Source organism: Suricata suricatta, chromosome 16 (genome assembly GCF_006229205.1).
Source record: "Suricata suricatta isolate VVHF042 chromosome 16, meerkat_22Aug2017_6uvM2_HiC, whole genome shotgun sequence".
NCBI classification, from domain to species: Eukaryota; Metazoa; Chordata; class Mammalia; order Carnivora; family Herpestidae; genus Suricata; species Suricata suricatta.
In genome coordinates, this window is record NC_043715.1 from 49,253,647 (window position 1) to 49,272,847 (window position 19,201).

The 19,201-nt window shown below is 55.2% G+C and overlaps 1 protein-coding gene across 8 annotated transcripts in view; it reads left to right on the forward strand.

The window, feature by feature from the left end:
• The first annotated feature begins 246 nt into the window (after positions 1 to 246).
• HIF3A (hypoxia inducible factor 3 subunit alpha) overlaps positions 247 to 19,201 on the forward strand; it is a 30,161-nt gene continuing 11,206 nt past the window's right edge. For 7 of the 8 annotated variants that reach the window (XM_029925600.1, XM_029925605.1, XM_029925599.1 and 4 more), the window contains exons 1-11: positions 247 to 293; positions 5,574 to 5,764; positions 6,723 to 6,868; positions 8,438 to 8,522; positions 8,799 to 8,911; positions 9,299 to 9,507; positions 11,530 to 11,636; positions 11,802 to 11,949; positions 15,723 to 15,823; positions 16,839 to 17,029; positions 17,545 to 17,649. In XM_029925600.1, the coding sequence (XP_029781460.1) occupies positions 268 to 293; positions 5,574 to 5,764; positions 6,723 to 6,868; positions 8,438 to 8,522; positions 8,799 to 8,911; positions 9,299 to 9,507; positions 11,530 to 11,636; positions 11,802 to 11,949; positions 15,723 to 15,823; positions 16,839 to 17,029; positions 17,545 to 17,649 (1,422 nt within the window). In that variant the 5' untranslated portion in view covers positions 247 to 267. Of the gene's footprint in view, positions 294 to 1,557; positions 1,633 to 5,573; positions 5,765 to 6,722; positions 6,869 to 8,437; positions 8,523 to 8,798; positions 8,912 to 9,298; positions 9,508 to 11,529; positions 11,637 to 11,801; positions 11,950 to 15,722; positions 15,824 to 16,838; positions 17,030 to 17,544; positions 17,650 to 19,201 lie in introns of those variants that run through there. The other variant, XM_029925603.1, reaches the window with a different exon arrangement.

The following is a 19,201-nucleotide window of genomic DNA, read 5'->3' on the forward strand; positions in this document are numbered from 1 at the left end:
GCGGGAGACACGGCCGAGGAAGTCCGCGGCAAGGGGTGTGGCCGGGGGGCGGTGTGTGCCGCGGTACACCCCCTCCGCCGGAGTTCTAGGTCCTCGCCTCTGGTCCCGCCTCTTTCTCGGAAGTGACAGACTCATCGTCCAACCAGAGCCGCGGGCCGGGCACGGCGCAGCCAATGGCGCGGCGGGGGGCGGGGCTGGGGAGGGGGCTCGCAGGCCCCGGGGAGGGGGCTCCGGGCCTCGAAGGGCTCCGAGCGGCGACGGTGAGCCATGGCGCTGGGGCTACAGCGCGCAAGGTACGGGGGTTCGGGGCGGGAATGATGGGAGTCAGGGGGCTTTTCCTTCCAAGGACCCCTGACTCGGTGGGGGATCCGCGGGTGCAAGCCAAGGACGTCCTGAGACACGCGGCTGGAGGCACACCCCCGCCGCACCCTACCCCCTACCGGACTGCAGGCAAGGAGGGGGTTCCCCAAGTCCCTGGCGGCCCCGCCCCTCTAGCCTGGAGTGACTTCGGGGTCATGATCCCCACTTTCTTGCTGCTCCGCCTTCGCTTTCCCACCTTGTCGGGGTCCCCACGGAATTGGGGGTGCTTGTGTTAGAGCAGTTCCCGGGCTTCCACGGAAGGCCTTCTCCCTCCACAGACTGACCCTACTGGCCTCCGAATTCCCAGAATTGAGGTTGAGGTTGCTCCTTGCAACCGGATCCCTGAGACCTTAGGGTATATGGGGTACCCCCAAACAGATACAGGAAGGCCCTTGGAATGGGAAGTCAGATTCTGAGTTCAAGAGAAGAGAGATCCCCTATAATTGGATGCTCCTTGACAGTCTTCCGAACCTTGGGTTCCCTAGAAATAAGCTGGGGGAGGGAGGAGGTCTCCTTTCAAAAGCTGAGAACCTTCCCAGGGACCTTTCGGTAAAGGTGGAGTCAGCCCTTTTCACAAGAAAACAGCCCGACCCACTTCCCAAAGCCGAGCCCCTTCTCTCACTCCTCCACCCCTACTCAGTGCCCATGACCAGGGACTCCCCCATGGAGGGTGCTGCGCCTGATTCTGTGTGAGCAAGAAGTGCTCAGCTGGGTCCTCTGGCCAGAGGGTAGGTGTCTGTGACTGCCTCCCAGCAGGTGCAGATCCACTGCGTGCTCTGGGTCCGCTACCGGTGTGTGTGTGGGGGGCTATCTGGCCATGTTTTCATGGGACCCCGGAAAATTTTGCAGGCCATCGGTTTCCCCTGTCCAATCTGAAGCCTCCAGGAAGCCTCACCCCTTCCCTCCCCCCTGCCTTCTCAGGTCTGATTGGATCTGTCCACACCCCCATGTTTTTTACCACCCCCCACCTCAAGCCGTTCCCCCCTCAGTTCCATTCCAGTCTCTGGCTCTGGGCCTGCCAGGGAACTCCATCCCACCTCTTCTGGGCCAGCCTCAGCCCAGCCCCTCCCAGCGCCCCCTTCTGGCTGGGTGGGGGCCCCTCTTGGCTGAGCCGGGGCGCTTCCCCCCTCCCCATCAAGGCCAACCCTTTCCTGTGGTGTCATCCTGGTGGTGCGCACCACCCACTCATAACTCGCACCCGGATCCCGGCCACGCTCCGTCCCCTCCTGCACCCCCAGGATGGCACTTGGGCCAAAGGGGGCCTAGGTGATGGTGAGTGGGCCCCTGTACCTTGTCACCCCCTTCCCTTCCTCCAGCTCAGGCTGACTGCCATCCCACCCCGGGAAGGGATGCTCTTGGGACGTCCCTGATGGGCATAAGGGCCCCGGGTGCCCCCCAGATCAGGGGGTTTCTGGAGAAGATAGGATTTAGGGTACAGGCACCCCATTGGGTTACCACATCCTTGGGAATGAGCAGAGACAGAGAGGCTCCTCCTGACTGACCCCACCCCGAGTCCCTTCTTCAATCTAAACCCTGCCTCTGGCCCCACAGTGCCCACATACAACCAAAGACCCCCTAGATCCTCTGTACTTTTTGCAAGACTCCCGATACCCAACTCAGTGTCAGAAGAGTGAAGGCCAAGGGCAGCCCTCTGTGTGGACAGGGTTTCCCTAGTTTCTCCATGCCTTTGCTCTTGGGTGGCAAGTTTTTCAGAGGTGGGCTTCTCCCTCTTGGTTGTGTGTGGGGGGGTGGGGGTCGCTGGGCCCCCAGCCCCCATTCCCAGGCCTCGCCCTGGGGCCTCCAGGCCCTGGCCCCGCCCCCTGTTCTCTGCTGGAACACAGAGGAAGGGTGGCGGGGTTCCAGCTGCACGTCCCAAACTGGGCATAGTGCCAGGGGGCTGGACCAGGGCTGGGCATGGGGCCAGCTGGGGAGACTGGCCAGCTGGGGAAATCCGGAGGCAGCAGAGGTGGGACACAGGGAAGGGACTGAGGCCAGGAGGCCAACGAGGGGCGGGGCAGGGCAGGGGCCCTTGGCGGGGGACATGCCCACCAAGCCATGGCATTGAAGAGCACAGGCGCCAGAGTCAGGTTCAAATCCCAGCTCGTCTGCTTCCTGGATGTGTGGCCCTGTGTCAGTGACTGCCTCCCTGAGCCTCAGTCACATGTCCTGGAAGATGGGGGCCACACCTCCCCTCCCCTGCACCACATCGAGATGGGCAGCGAGGGAACCCATCTTTGGGGCAGGATACCCCCTAGGTGTGCAATGAGCTGTGTTCAAGTCAGACAGTGTTCTAGGTAGAAGCAGATGCCTGCTTGGAGGAGATTTACCCAACATAGTTGCACTCTGGTGCAAGACGCAGATTACCAGCCTGGTTACCCAGACCAGCGATGCCACTGCTCGGAGCTTCGGTTTCGGGCCCTGTAAGAGGGAGGTCGCTTTTCCCACTTGATAGGGCCCGTGAGAGGATCTAATGGGGCCTCTAGCTCCTTGGAGGGGTGGTTCACTGCAGCAAAGCCATCATCATGAGTACTGTCATGATTGTTTAGTCTACTTCCCAAGGCGCTGGTGTAAGAGTCACGTGTGAAATCACACGCACACCCCGCACCACAGGTCTCTCCAGTGTGGGAAGAGGCCCCTGAGGCTTCCATTCCTGATGTTGATCAAGAGCGTATAATGCAAGTTTCACCTCCCGGCACTCATCAACTGCTGGGCCCCGTTCTAAGTCCTTGCCGTATAATAATTCATTTCATCTTATTTTTAATGTTTTATTTATTTTGGAGAGACAGAGAGTGAGCAGAGGAGGGTCAGAGAGAGAGAGGGAGACACAGAATCCGAAGCAGGCTCCAGGCTCTGAGCTGTCAGCACAGAGCCTGATGCGGGGCTTGAACCCACGAACTGTGAGATCATGACTGAGCTGAAGTCAGATGCTTAATGTACTGCTGGTCAGTAGCGGAGTCCTGAACCTGAGGGACAAGCCCCGACTCTGTTTAACGAAAGGCCAAACAAGTTCCTACTCGGTTTAGCGAAAGGCAGGAAGGAGACCCAGGCCCAGAGACCCGGCTCTGAAGCCAGGGAGAGGCCCACACTTCCTGTCAGAAGAACATCCAGAGAAGAGGCTGGGAGCTAGAAGGAGGGTCCCGCCGCAGCCACCAGCTGGCTCCTTCTACGGAGGGAAAAGTCTGCCACAGACAGGATTACAGAGCCCAGCTGCCTGGGAGGTGGGGGGCCTGCCCCACCCCCATTCCTGTTCCTACTCCCGCTTCCCTCTGTCTGGGCCCCCAGCTCTGGGAGGCCCGCCCACCCCCACCCTCTGGGCAGGAAGACAAACAGGGCTGGAACAGAACAGAACGGGACAGGACGGAATGTCCTCTGGGCAGAGCAGGACTGGAGGCCCCGGCCTCCCACCAGCCGGGAGGGAGGGGATGGGGGGGGTAATTGCTGGCTGCCTCCACCCAGCCTGCCCCCTTCTGTGCCTCCCACTGGCTGCAGTGAGTTTCTTCCCTCTGCAGCTTGACGGGACAGTCCCCTCCCCTCTCCCCTTCTGGGCCTGTGGGTGGAGCTTCGGGTCTCCTGCTTTGGGGGCAAGGTTGATGCCATCTCCAGGAGTGGCCTCTGGGTTTTGGAAGGGACAGCCTCCCCTCCTGGAGTTAGTTCTGCTTTCCTGGACTGGGTCACCAGGAAGGAATCAGAGAGTGAAGGCATTGGAACGTCACTGCCTCAGTTCAGATCCCGGCTCCGGCGCTTACTGGCTATGTCACTTACGAGGCAAAGGACTTCCCCTGTCAGAGCCCCAGTTTCTGCTCTGTGACGTGGAGGCTTCAAGTGCCTCCTGGAATTGAATGAGTACACAGAGGCAGAGTACTTAGACCAGTGCCGGACACATACGTGTTTAGCAAATTACAGCTGCGTGTTAATGGTTTTCCAATATTTTAAGTACAGAGAAGATTAGGGGCGCCTGGGTGGCTCAGTCAGTTAAGCATCCGACTCCCGATCTCAGCTCAGGTCTTCATCTCAGGATCATGAGTTCAAGCCCTGCACTGGCCCTAGCCTACTTAAAAAAAAAATTCTATATATACGGGGCACCTGGCTGGTTCAGTCAGTTAAGCGTCTGACTTTGACTCAGGTCATGATCTCACAGTTCGTGAGATTGATGTGTGTGTGTGTATGTGTGTGTGTGTGTGTGTGTGTGTATTCAGAGAGGGAGAAGATTATATATACCATATATGATATACTCTATACTTTTTTTTCTTTTTCTTAAGAACCACGGAGTTTGGATTTGGACATTTAAGACAGTGGCAGTAACAGGGAGAACCACTAACCTGGAGATAAACCCAGAGATAGGACAGAGACTGAAGCATCCAGTCCTACCATTGTTCAAACCTGGCTTCACTCCTAAGGGGCAAGCACTGTGCCTCTCTGTGCCTCAGTTTCCTCACCTGTTCAGTGGGGATAACGTGACTGGCTTCATGCTGGGGTTGCATAAGCTCTAAGTGGGTGAATGTTTTTTACCTACTCGGCACGGGGACTGACAGTAAATACTAGATAAGTGGCAGATATTTCTGACAAAACAACACTCATCGGTCTTTCCCCAACCCCATAGGGATTAGAAGTGGATTAAAGGGCAGGGGTGAGGGGTTAGCTGCTGGCTTCAGAGAACGCTGGGGTTGGTTTGCTGTGTCACATCGGCAGGGCCCCCGTGGTGGGTGGGTGGACTTTGTGTTCTAAGATTTCGAGGATTCAGCTCAGCTGAGGAGGAGAAAGGGCAGGAGAGGGGGTTCTGGGAGGCTGTAGGGCAGGGGCCCTGGAGGCTGCTGACATGTTATGTCCCCTCCTTTCCCTGGCTGGGGCCCAGCTCTGCCGGGCCCCCTCCCAGCAGGAGGCCACCCTGTCCCTCAGGCCTCCCAAGCCCGGGCAATAAACAGCAGATAAGTCAGGGAGGGGACAGCAGCCCTAGGCACGCCTCGGAGAGAGGCAAGGCGCTGACGCGGGGACAGATAAAACCCGCGCGGCCCCGAGCTGCCCCGGAGCATAACCCTCGCGGACCTACAAAGAGCCCCGGGAGGTCGTCCTGGCCGCACGGCGAGCCCTGCCCGGTCGCGGCCCTGCCCTCTGTGAGCCCGGGCCCCCGCGTGGCAGCGCCCCGCGTGCATGTCCCACCCGACTCTTTCCCTTCCCGGGCCGCCGCCGCCGGTGACCGCTGCCGATGCCCGCAGGTCGAGCACCGAGCTGCGCAAGGAGAAGTCCCGGGATGCGGCCCGCAGCCGGCGCAGCCAGGAGACCGAGGTGCTGTACCAGCTGGCGCACACGCTGCCCTTCGCGCGCGGCGTCAGCGCCCACCTGGACAAGGCTTCCATCATGCGCCTGACCATCAGCTACCTGCGCATGCACCGCCTCTGCGCCGCAGGTGAGCCCCGCCCCCAGGAGGGCCCACCTCGGCCAGGCCCCGCCCCCGCCCCGCGGCTTCTCCGGGAGGCCCCGCCCCCTCCGTAATCGATCACGCCTGAGGTCCCGCCCCTTGGGAAATGCGCCCCTGGGAAATTCCACCTCCTTCGAGTTGGAACTCCTTGAGGACTAGGAGGTCCGCTCCCTCCCTTAGATGTGTCACCTCTTAGGATTCGGGAGACCTTGTTGCAACAAACATCCCCAGGAGGGTTAGCTGCCCGATTTTTAATGACTACTTGAGAGAGTCGCCTCCCCAGCTCCCTAGGGTCCATTGCCCCTCCCCTTACTAGCCATCCCCTAGAATTCCCACTTAGCTGGAATTCTGTCCTGCAAGAGGCTTTCACACACACGCTCACACACACGCACACACACACTTTGGAATCCTCAGGACTTTATTTATGAGGAACGTGGAGTCATCCTCTGGCAGGCTCTGCCCACAAGACTTCTCGGCCCCCATATAAATTTATTTCTCTGGGAGGCACTGCCCCCCTAGAATTCTGTCACCTGGGAGTCCTTGCTTCTTTAGAATACTGTCCATCTGGAAGGTCCTGCCCCAAGAATTCTGAACCCCTGGTGTTCAGAAGGAGGCATGGCCCCCTTAGAATTCTGACACCTTCTAGCTCCTGGCCCCTTAAGTTTTGATCCCCTGGGAATCCCATCTTTTTAGACTTCTGCCCTCCTGGGAAGCCCCGCCCCCTTAAAATTCTATTCTCGTGGGAGACCTCCCCCCCCGCTTAGAGTTCTGTGCCCCTGATTACAATCTTAGCCACTGCCCTGGGACTCCAAGCCACTGGCATATGTTTCTGGCTCACCTGGGGGTACCTGGACGTTCTTCTGAGTGAGGGAAGGCAGAGGGAGGCTAGCCAGGGCGGAGCCATGGCTGACTAGAGACACCCCATCCACCCTGGCCCCGACACCAGGGGAGTGGAACCAGGTGGGAGCAGGGGGCGAAGCTCTGGATGCCTGCTACCTGAAGGCCCTGGAGGGCTTCGTCATGGTGCTCACTGCCGAGGGAGACATGGCTTACCTATCGGAGAATGTCAGCAAACACCTGGGCCTCAGTCAGGTGAGAGCAGCTGCCTGCTTTGTGCCCGGCCCTGGGCAGGCAACGCCGGGATCCGGAAGGGGCCGAGACTGCCCTAGCCTTGCCTTTCCGGGGCTCACCGTACCGAGGGGAGGCAGATGTGTCAGCAGACGGGAAGATGCAGGATGATCAGGGCTGGGATGGGGCAGCCTTAGGGGGCTGTGTGAGCCAGGGGAAGGGGGGGTTACCTGACCCAGCCTCAGCGGAATCAAAGCCTTCCTGGAAAAGACATCTGAGCTGAAACCCAAAGGACTTAGCCAGTTCGAAGGTATGGGGAATGGACGGGAACAGCCAAGACTGGGAATGTGCATGATGACTGAGGGAACAGAATATGCAAAGGCCCAGAGGTGAGACAAAACAGAGCATTTGGGAGAAATCAAGATGCTTATTCTGGCTAAGTGCAAGGGGAAAGGTGAGAGAAAAAAATTCTGAGAGGTCAACAAAGCTAGGTAATTTAGGACCAAATTAGGTTTATTGCCAGCGCACTAGGGAGCCATAGAAGGATTTTCAGCAGGGGAGAGGCTGTGAGAGAGGTAGAATAGGATTTACATTTTGGAAAGCTCCCCCTTGGTGTGCACAGAGGTAGAACTGGAGGCTGGGATTAGAGGTTGAGGGTCCCTAGGGAGGGGCGCAGGGCCCCGGGTGAGAGAAGAGGGGTCTGGGGACGGGGAGGCAGGAGATACGGTGGGGAACTGATTTCGGCTGATCCATACAGCATGTCCCACAGGAGAGCTACATAAATGGGCTCTATATTTGGCATCTGTTCCTTTCACCTGCTTTGTTATCCCACTCCTGGTACCATCGTTTGCTTGAGCTTTGCGGTTCAGAGAGGTGAATGTCCCAAGGCCCCAAAGCTAGGAAGTGGCAGAGCCAGGATTTGAATCCAGCTACAAGAGGGGCTGTCAGAGAGGAGAGCGATCCCTCTTTCCCTGGTCCATACCACTGCTGGATTGTCCGCTGTGTGGATCCCTCTCCATCGGAGTCCCCTCCGGCCAGCGCTGGGCTCACTGCCTGAACTGAAACATTGAGTCCTTGGCTTGCCAACAGGTGGGATTTCAACGGCATCTCACCTCAGGGCCTTTGCACTTGCGGTTCCCTCTTTCCAGAAGACTCCAGAGAGCCGCACGACCACATCACTGGCTTGGTTCAGCAATTTGTTTAAATATCAGGGGCCCGGACTCCTGCCTCCAAGATAGCATCTCATCATGTCACTGCCTTACCTTGATTGTCTAAGTACGACTTCCTATCTTGTTTTATAGCTGCGTTGTTTTGTTTGCTTATGAGCTATCTCCCCTACTAGCCGATGAGCTCCGAGAGGCCGGGATTTTGCCTGTGTAGTTACAGCTTTGCCTACCATCTAGAAGAGGGCTTGGCAAATAGTAGGCACTGAAAAAGTGGTTGCTGAGTGAGTGAGTGAATGCAGAGCCTGGTACAGTAATCCAGGCTCGTGAGGCAGGGGAAGGGGGGTGAGGACAGGAAGGAGGAGGTGAGTCAGAGGCCCTGGTAAACGTGCTTTTCCTCCCTGACACCTCCCGCTTCCCTCCCTGGCAGCTTGAGCTCATCGGACACAGTATCTTTGATTTCATCCACCCCTGTGACCAAGAGGAGCTCCAGGACGCGCTGACCCCCCGGCAGAGTGAGTTCCTCAGAGGCCTCTGTCCCCCGGTTTTAGAAGCCGGGGCTTTCCTTCAGCATATGCCCTTTCTCCAAACTCAGAAAAATGGGAAGAGGGGACCCGGCCCGGCCCTGGGGTATCTGGAAGGAGCACTCCCCACCCCTTGGGAGCCCTCCCTGGCTCCAGGCCTCAACTGTGGGAACGGGGAGACTCTGGTGGGCGGGGTGCTGCAGGGAATTGGGCCCTGTCCCAAGCCAGCCCAGTGACCTCACCCCCTTTCCCATGGCCCGTCCCCAGGCCTGTCCAAAAAGAAGCCGGAGGCCCCCACGGAGCGGTGTTTCTCCTTGCGCATGAAGAGTACCCTCACCAGCAGGGGGCGCACCCTCAATCTCAAGGCGGCCACCTGGAAGGTGGGCAGGGCCCGGCCTGGAGGAGGGTGAGGGGCCTGGGGGCTGCTGGGGCGGGGCCTGAGCCCTAAAATTCTCCCAGCGCGTTGGAGTCCAGAATCCTGTGGGGCACTCTCAGGCTGGGTGTAAAAGGCGTTGGAGGGCTGGGGGTCCTTGTATCCTGAGTCTGTGGGCCTGGGGCTGGGGGTCCTCAGCCTTTGGTGACCGCAGTCCCCATGGGGCTAGAATCTGGGGTCTTCAGAGCTCCTTGAGCCTCAGAATCTGGAGATCTTCGGAACCTCCTTAGGTCAGGGGTTTGTTCTCGGCTCCCAGTGGGGCCCGTGGAGACATATCTCCCAGGTTCACGTGCCTCACTGCCTTTGCCCACCCCTCCCCCGCCATCCCAACTAGGTGCTGTACTGCTCTGGCCACATGAGGGCCTACAAGCCCCCTGCACAGACTTCCCCCACAGGGAGCCCCAATTTGGAGCCCCCCCTGCAGTGCCTGGTGCTCATCTGTGAAGCCATCCCCCACCCGGGCAGTCTGGAGCCCCCGCTGGGCCGGGGGGCGTTCCTCAGCCGCCACAGCCTGGACATGAAGTTCACCTACTGTGATGAGAGGTGGGCAGGAGCCCCGAGTCCCCTGCCCTGCCCAGCTCCTCCTCTTGCTGTGTGCCTAGCTCCTGCCCATCCCCCAACTCCCCCACCTCTGGTCCATTTCTGTCTATCTCTGATGCCATCTGTCTCGGTCTCTGTATGGCTGGCTGTGAATCTTCTGTGGGTCTTTTTGCTTGGGTTTTCTCCTGGTCTCTCTTTGAATCTTCGTGCCTCCCTCCCTGTCCTTCTGTTACTTTCCTTAAACGAGCCCGTGTGCATAAAGCAGTTTGCACAGTGCCCAACCTGAAGACAGTGCTCAGAGAGCTATCCCTATTAATACCCACCCTCCCAAATCATTCCCTTTCTCTCTCCTTCTCTTCTTCCCTCTGCCCGTCTCTCCCTTCATCCCTTCCTGTTCCTGCATCTTCCCTCCTTCCTGCTCCCTGGAGTTGTGCTTGGGAATGGCAAGTCTGGGCTCAGACAGCTTGGGATGAAAGCCTGGCTGTTTACCTTTGGCCAGAGGCTGTCATGTCTCTGTGCCATGCTGTCCTCTCTGTCCTGTGGAGTGACCAGAGCCTCCTTAGAGCACTTGTTCTCGGCACCCAGTGTGCTGCCTGGTGCAGAGTGCTGGAGAAGTGTATTTTTATGTCACTAAAAAAATTTTTTTATGTTTATTTTTGAGGGGGGAGGGGCAGAGAGAGAGGGGGACAGATTATCCAAAGCAAACTCTGCACTGAAAGCAGAGAGCGGATGTGAGGCTCGAACCCACAAACCATGAGATCATGACCTGAGCCAAAGCCAGTCGCTTAACTGACTGAGCCCCCCTATTTTATTTTATTTTATTTTATTTTACTTTATCTTAATAAACATATTTTAATGTTTATTTATTTTTGAGACAGAGACAGAGTGCAAGCCGGGGAGGGGCAGAGAGAGAGGGAGACACAGAATCGGAAGCAGGGTCCAGGCTCTGAGCTGTCAAGGGCTTGAACCCATGAACTGTGAGATCACAACCTGAGCTGAAGTTGGAAGCTTAACTGACAGAGCCACCCAGATGCCCCCCCCTTTTTTTTAATTAAAAAAACTCTGCCCCCCAACGTGGGCTCGAGTTGCATGCTCTACTGAATGAGCCAGGCAGGCACCTGTAAAAGTGTATTTTTTTTAATGTTTGTTTATTTTTGAGAGAGAGAGACTGTGCATGAGCAGAAGGCCAGAGAGAATCCGAAGCAGGCTCCAGGCTCTGAGCTGTTTTGGCACAGAGCCTGCCTCAGGGCTCAAACTCACGGACTGTGCGATCCTGACCTGAGCCAGTCAGCTGGCCAACCGACTGAGCCACCCAGGGGTCCCGGAAGTGTCTATTCTTAATCATTATCAGTATTATTCCTTTTTATTTTACTAATTTTTTCTTTCTTTCAGTGACTTTCTTTCTTCCTTTCTCTTCCCTGCTCCTTTGCTCTCTTCCTTTTCTTCTTAGTCCCCGCCCTCCACCCCGAGGTGTGAGGGTTTCCTGCCGCTGTAGCAATCACCACCAAATGCAGTGGCTCAAAACAGCACACAGTCACCACCCCAGGGCTCAGAAGCCTGAAATGAGCCTTATGGAGCCAAAGTCCAGGGCCACATTCCTTCTGGAGGCTCCTTGCCTTAAAAACCTCTGGAATCTTCCTACATTCTTTGGTTTGGGCCCCCTTTCTCCAGCCTGGCCTGGCCAGATTATTCTTCTGTGGCGGCGCCTGTCGCCACCCTGGGCCCACCCAGATCACCAGGGGAAGCTCCACATCTCAAGATACTTCACTTGATCACGCCCCGCCCCCACCCCGGCACGGTCCCCTTTGCCACGAGAGGCCTTAGAGTCACCAGTCCGGGGATTAGGAGGTGGACCTCTCCTGGGGCCTTATTCAGCCCGCCGCACCTCTTTTTCTTTCTCTTCATTACACCCTGTCTCTCTCGGTCTTGCTGGCTCCGCCCCCGCCCCGGGTCTCCCAGCCCCCACCTCCACCCACTTTCCGCCTCAGCCAGTCCTACTGACCAGGCCCCCTGCACCCACCCCAGGATCGCAGAGGTGGCCGGATACAGCCCCGATGACCTGATCGGCTGCTCAGCCTACGAATACATCCACGCTCTGGATTCGGACGCCGTGGGCCAGAGCGTCCACACCCGTGCGTGAGACTCCCCTGCGGTGTGAGACCCGCCCCCCCAACTCCCCGCGCCCCAAGGAACCTTCTCGTCCCTGGCTCCCTCAAGCCCCACGCCCGGCCCCCAGAGCCTCCTCTCCCCATTTGCCCTTTCGGTGGCCCTGACCCCTCCCCGTCGCCCTCCCCCAGTGCTGAGCAAGGGCCAGGCAGTAACGGGGCAGTACCGCTTCCTGGCCCGGAGTGGTGGCTACCTGTGGACCCAGACTCAGGCCACAGTGGTGTCAGGGGGCCGGGGTCCCCAGTCTGAGAGTATCGTCTGCGTCCACTTCTTGATCAGGTAAGTGGGGGGGGGGGGGTGGCTGTGTGTGGGCGTGGTCTGCGTGTGTGCGGATAGGTGAGTGTGTGTGCCGCACACACTCAGTTGGTTGAGTTGGCACTCGTCTGTAAGAGGGAGTGTCACGTGTGCATGTGTGCAGCCCCTGTGACCGAGGGCACACAGATGTGTGTGGGCACACACACCTGTGCTTGGCTGAGCTTCCTGTTTGTTTAAATTAAAAAAGACTCCATTCACATGAACGTAAACCTAGCAGAATCATGGGGGCTTTTTTGCTTTCTAAAAATTGAAGTATAGGGGCGTGTCAGTGGCTCAGTGGGTTAAACGTCTGACTTCGGCTCAGGTCATGACCTCACAGTTCATGGGTTCCAACCCCATTCAGGCTCTGTGCTGACAGCTCAGAGCCTGGAGCCTGCTTCTGATTCTGTGTCTCCCTCTCTCTCTGACCCTCCCCCACTCACACTCTGGCTCTCTCTCTCTCTCTCTCTTTCCCTCTTAAAAATAAACAAACATTGGGGCACCTGGGTGGCTCAGTCTGTTAAGCATCCGACTTCGGCTCAGGTCATGACCCCACAGTTTGTGGGTTTGAGCCCTGTGTCAGGCTCTGTGCTGTTTGCTCAGAGCCTGGAGCTTGCTTCAAATTTTTTGTCTCCTCTCTCTGCCCCTCCACTCACACTCTGTCTCTCAAAAATAAATAAATGTAAAACAATTTTTTTCAACATTAAAAAAACATTTAAAAAACTGAATATAATAAATTCACTCTGTTTGGTATACAGTTCTGAGTTTTGACAAAGGCACAGGACTGTGTAACCACTTCCACGATCAAGCTATAGAAAATTGCCCCCAAACATTCTGTCATAGTGAATGCCACCCCACCTGCAGTCCCTGGCAACCACCAAGCGTTCTCTTGACTTTAGAATTTTGCCTTTTGCAGAATGTCATGTTCATGGAGTCCTACAGAATGTAGCCTGTTGGGTCAGGCTTTTATCAATTAGCATCATATCTTTAAAATGTATCTGTGTTTTATGTGTCACCAGCTCCTTTTTTTTTTTAAATTAATGTTTATTTTGAGAGACAGAGAGAGAAAGTGTGAGCAGGGGAGGGGCAGAGAGCGACACACACACAGAATCCGAAGCAGGCTCCAGGCTCTGAGCTGTCAGCACAGAGCACGATGCGGGGCTCGAACCCACAAATCGTGAGATCACGACCTGAGCTGGATTCAAAAGTCAGCCGCTCAACCGACTGCACCACCCAGGTGCCCCGGTAGCGCTGTTTTCACGCTGAGTGGTACGAATATGAACACACCAGAGTTTGCTTATCGTCCACCAGTTGGAGGACATTTGGGCCGTTTCCTATTTTGGATGATTACGAGAAAAGCTGCTGTAAATACTCTTATACGAGATTTTGTAGGGTCATGTTTTCATTTCCCTTGGGTAAACACCTGGGCCTGGAGTGGGTGGGTCACATGGTCAGCGTATATTTAACTTCATTTCCCGAGAAGCCTGTGCCGTGTTGCATTCCTACCAGCTGTGGAAGGTTCGTCGGCATGGCCACCAACGTTTTGTTCGGTCTGGTTGTGTCTCGTTTTGTTTTCTTCCAGTCCGTGTGCACTGGCAAATCTCAGGCTTTCCTCCACGGCATTAAGCATTTGGAGGTTTTCCGCCCTGACAACATTGTGACGAGGGCAGCAAATTAGCGCATATGACAGGGAGAATTACAGCTTTTCTCTGAAGATTATCTTCCGGCTCATGCATGGTATCGATTTCTAAAGCGCCAGGAGTTTTCCTATGTCTTTTGATCAAGGACAGATTCTAGTGGAAAACGGAAGTGGTAACAGGTGTATCCATACAAGTCTTTGCATTGGATAAGAATACAGGACTGATTATCTTTGGAATGCCCTCACTTTAACTAACACCTTTTCAAATCAGAACCTTTGAGGTCTGGGCATTTGTCACTGCAAAGGAGAGGGGGGACCTGGCCCCCACTCTTCTCAAAACTCCTTTTATTCATTGTGAAGATTTGCCTTTCTATGGCCAGGCCCTGTGATTTCAATCTTCTGCACTCTAAGCAAAGAGCAGGCATGGAAGGTTCAGTTTTATTGGCAGAAAGGAGTGAGGAATGAAAAGGAGTTTACTTAATATGAGCGACACAAGGAGCATATGGTACTAATCCTTGTTCTGTGAATTGTGTGGTGCGCACTTGTGTGACTATTTGTGTGTGTGTGCAGGCACTTCTGTTTCTAGTACAAAACCCCAGCCCCTTCCAGACCTCAGCCTCCCTCCACTGCAGTAAACAATTGCTTTACAAAAATACAACTTGTGGGGCACCTGGGTGGCTCAGTCAGTTAAGTGTCCAAATTTGATCTCAGCTTATGTCGTGATCTCACGGTTTGTGAGTTCGAGCCCCGTGTCGGGCTCTGCACTGGCAGATTCTGTCCCTCCCCCCTTCTCTGCCTCTCCCCTGCTTGCTCTCTTTCTCTCTCTCTCAAAATAAATAAACATTTAAAAATTTTATTTAAAAAATACAGCTCCTTGATATGGGGCCCTGCTGAATCTTCAGCACCTAGAACAGCGCCTTGCACGTGGTAGGTGTTCAATGAACAACAATCACAAATCCTTACATAGCGCTTACCGTGTACCAGGCACAGTTCTCTGCGTTTTATGTGTATTAGCCCATTTAAGCCTCCTAACAACATTGGGAGGAGGGGTTATGATTATTGCCTCTTTCGGTGGGGGCGGGGGGGGGGATGAGGCACAGGGAGGTTCAGCCACAAGCTCAAGGTCACACAGCTTGAAAGTGGCACTGCTGGGATTTGAACCCAGGCCACAGGCCGTAGAGCCGCTGTACCGAGCCACTAGGCAACACCGGTTGTCTAGGAGATGTTTATGGAATGAACAGTTGTGCCAAATATGTACGTGTGAGCACGAGAGTATGGATTATGCACACCTGTCTGTGCATACACTTGTGTGTGTAGGTGTGGCTGTGCGTGCCTGTGTTTTTCAAGGGGGGTGGGGTGGCTGTGGTCCAGCCTAAGGTGGGATGTTTACAGCCCAGAAGGGGGTTCAGTGAGGGTGGGGAAGGGTCACAGTGCCTCAGACAGCTCCTGGGACCACCCACCTGCTATCCTGGGTATTTTTATGCAAATGAGGGCCTGGGTCTCAGCCCCCAGACCACTTCTCCAAATGCCAGTTTGCTCAGTGAACATTTGGGTTTTCTCAGCAGCCAGAGACTGGGGGGAAGGGAGCCGTGGGGGACATAAGAAGGATATATTTATAAACCCATTCCCTTGAATATGAAAAATGTCTATGAATAGAAGCTTCATAAATAAAATCTTATTCATTAAAACATACCCCTCTGAATTCTTCATATTTGGTAAGGTACGAACGTCAAATATATATACTTCATCGATCCATTTATAAGACTATGTTTATAAGTAAATATAAAGAGAATATTTTGTTCTTCTGCCTTTTCACCCTCCCCTCCGTCTCTGTCCCTCCTTCCCCCCACCCCCCTCCCTGTCACCCCTCCCTTACTCAGGCTGTGCTAAATGCCAGCCCGTTTTTTCTGTCTCCTTCCACAGAGACAGCTTGGGAAGACACACGTAACTTTATTTTAAATGCTATTGTAATAAAAAGCATTCCACAAAAATTAAGTCCTTAAAAGAAACAAGTAAATGTGGCAAAGTATTTTCTGCACAGGGCCACCCTGTCCCGGCCTGGGCTGGGGCCGATGACCCTCCCTGACTTCCTCTTCTCCCCCTGTCACCCGTACTCCAGCCGGGTGGAAGAGACCGGAGTGGTGCTGTCCCTGGAGCAGACCGAGCGACACTCCCGCAGACCCGCTCAGAAGGACGCCCCTAATCCCGGGGACAGCCTCGGTATGGGGCAGGGCTGGGACCGGGAGGGGTGGTGGTCCCCAGGATGCTGAGGGAAAGCCCAAATGCCTTAATAGTGTGGCTCACTGGGCCCTGTGTGACCTGCCACCTGCCTCCCTCCCCTTCTCACTCACACTCTGAGCAGGACCAGCTTCCTTAAGTGCTCATGGAATGTGCTAGATTCTCATGCCTTAGCGCCTGGGCACTGGCAGTTCCCCCCTCTGTCCAGAGCGCTCATCTCTCTTCCGTCCTTTCTCATCTGTGTGCCTGGACAATTGTTTCAGTCTTCTGGCTCCTCTGCTCTGAACCCTGCTGTGGCTCCCCATTGCCCCCACCTTTCAGCTGGATCCCTGCTCCCACCTCACTGCTCACTGGTGTTCAGTAATCTTGACCCTTCCGAGTCCCGCTCCTTTCTACCTCTTTCTTCTCCCCCTCCCCCGACTCCTCAGTCGTGGACAAGATTCTTTTCCTGTTGGTTCTTCAAGGCCGTCAGCTTCTCCAAGCTGTTGCTGGCAGCTCCTGAGTGTGGTGTGGGGTCACTGATATCCTTTCCTTTTCTGGCTCAGAACTGACCTCCAGGGACCTTAGGACCTCCTTGAGGGCCCTGGGCCAGCCTTTTCTCCTAACATTCAAGCCCCCCAGAGCTGAGTGGCTGATCCCTGTTCTGTCCCACTGGAGAGCCGGCTCAGTCATGTGCCTTGGTCCGGCAGTGCTGACTTTTAAATATTAAAACGTTTCCCCCTCGCTGGGCAGTTGCTACTCTCCTGAGCCTACTGCATGCCCCTCCCCCACACTGGCCGCTCTAGGACCCTCCCTTAAGGGTCTCACCACAATCTGGCAGCTGGAGAGACAGACCCAGTCCGGCAAGCGTTCTCCAGAACTCAGTTCCCCAGCATGGCTGACAGCGTCCGTCTGACTGGTGGTCGAAAATGTCAACGAGGCTCCCTGGGGTCTGGGGGGGGCCTCCCCTCAGCCCTGGATGACCGTTCTGTGTCCTCCCCACCCATGTGTCCTGTAGATGGCTCTGGTCCCCGGATCCTGGCCTTCCTGCACCCCCCTGCCCTGAGTGAGGACACCCTGGCCTCTGACCCCCGCCGCTTCTGCAGCCCTGACCTCCGTCGCCTCCTGGCACCTATCCTGGACGGGACTCCAGTAGCTGCCACCCCCAGCGCACCCCTAGCCACACGGTGCCCCCAAAGCCCTCTTCCGGTAAGTGGCCCCTCCCATCGGAACCCTTGGGAATCTTGCTGTTCTCTGGGCCTCAGTTTCTCCATCTGTGCAGTGGGAAGGTTGGGGTGAGGTGGGGCTTGGGGTCTCTTTAAGACCTGGATCCCAGATTCTTCAACTGTTACCTGGACCAAAACCTGGGGTATCTGTGGCTGGCACGGGTGACCCCTCCTCGCTTGTGACCAAGTGTCCAGGCGTCTCTAAATTTTGACCTCAAAGAGTCAAGAATGTCTAATGTCTTAAAGTACCCAAACTTGGATTCAAATCCTGAAGCTGCCACTTACCAGCTGTCTTACCCCAGATAAGCAGGCCCTCAGTTTCTTCATCCATAAAATTAGGATTGGAACAAGCAGCCATCTCATTGGTTATTGGGAGGGTCCCCAGCTGTCTGATATTTGACCCTCACTCCTATCTCTGAGCTCACATGTCCAGAGTAATTTACTATTAACATGTTCTCAGCTCAAGATTTTCCTTAAGCGTCTACTCTCTTCCCACAGGCTGATGTGCCAGATGAACCACTCATGGACTTGGAGAATACACACAAACTTTTGGCCTCTGGGAAAGACCTTGAGGCGGTGGAGGCAGATCTGGATATAGCTCAGGTAAGGGCTGGCGGGGAAGAGGAGTCTTTGCCCTGGGGGCTGACGTGCATGAGCCTTAGAGAAGGGTGGTGGGATTGTTGAGGGAATGAGTGGATGGATGGGTAGCGCGGCCATTGTATCTGTTAGGTGGAGGACGGTGGATAGATGGATGGGAGATGGTTAGACAGCTATTTGGACGGACGGACGGACGGATGGATGGATGATGAATGTTTGGCTGGGTAATTAGACCATTGATTCATTAGATAGATGATGGATAGATGGATAATGTTTAGATGATTGATTGAGAGGCTAGATAAATGACAGTGACGTGATATATTAGTTCCCTATTGCTGCATAACAAATTACCCCAGAACTGAGCCCCTTAAACAACTAACATTTATCATGTCACACCGCTTCTGAGACTCAGGAGTCTGGGAGCAGCTTAGCTGGGTGGTTTTTGCTGAGTCTCTCCAGAGGCTGAAGTCAAGCTCTCCATCCCGGGAATCGCATGGCGCTAGAGGGTTCACTTCCAGTCTCACACACATAGTTGTTGGCAGGCATCAGTCCCTCACTGATGGCTCTGGCTGGAGGCCTCAATTCCTTACCACATGGGCTGCCTAAGTGTCCCCACAGCACAGCAGCTGGCTTCCCCCAAAGCAAGGAATCCAAGAGGTAACAAGAGTGACCCCAAGACAGAAGATTAGAACCTAATCTCAGAAGCAACGTATCATCACGTCACCAAATTGTAGTGGTCACACAGACCAATCCTGGTACAACGCAGAAGGCATCCACAGTGAGGATGAACCCCAAAAGGCAAGGATCTTTGGGGACCCACTGATGCATGTCTCTCCCTCATGCAAAATACACTCACCCCCTCCAAAGTGCCCCCAGAGTCTTCCCATGACAGCATCAGCCTGAAGTCCAGAATTCCATCACCTATGTCAGGTCTGGGTGTGGTGACACTCTCCCTCTGTTGGCCTGTGAACTAAAGAGACAAGGGATGGGGCGCCTGGGTGGCTCAGTGGGTTAAGCTTCCGACTTCAGTTCAGGTCATGATCTCACAGTTCATGGGTTCGAGCCCCGCGTCGGGCTCTGTGCTGACAGCTAACTCAGAGCCTGGAGCCTGCTTCAGATTCTGTATCTCCCTCTCTCTCTGACCCTCCCCTGCTCACGCTGTCTCTCTCTCTCTCTCAAAAATAAATAAAAAACATTAAAAGAGAGAGAGAGAGAGAGAGAGACAAGTGATATGGCAGCCACATACCCTGCACACAGTGGCAGGACAGGCACAGAGTAATGTCATGCGCCCTCCTAGTCAAAATGAGGGGGAGGAGGGGTGGCTGGGTGGCTCAGTCAGTTAAGTGTCTGACTTTGGTTCAGGTCATGATCTTGTGGTTTGTGGGTTTGAGTCTGCTTCGGATTCTCTCTCTCCCCTCCTCACTTGTGCTCTCTCTCTCTCTCTCTCAAAAATAAACATTTTTTAAAAATTAAAAAAAATGGGGGTGCTTGGGTGGTTCAGTTCATTGGGCATCCGACTTCGGCTCAGGTCATGATCTCGCGGTCAGTGAGTCTGAGC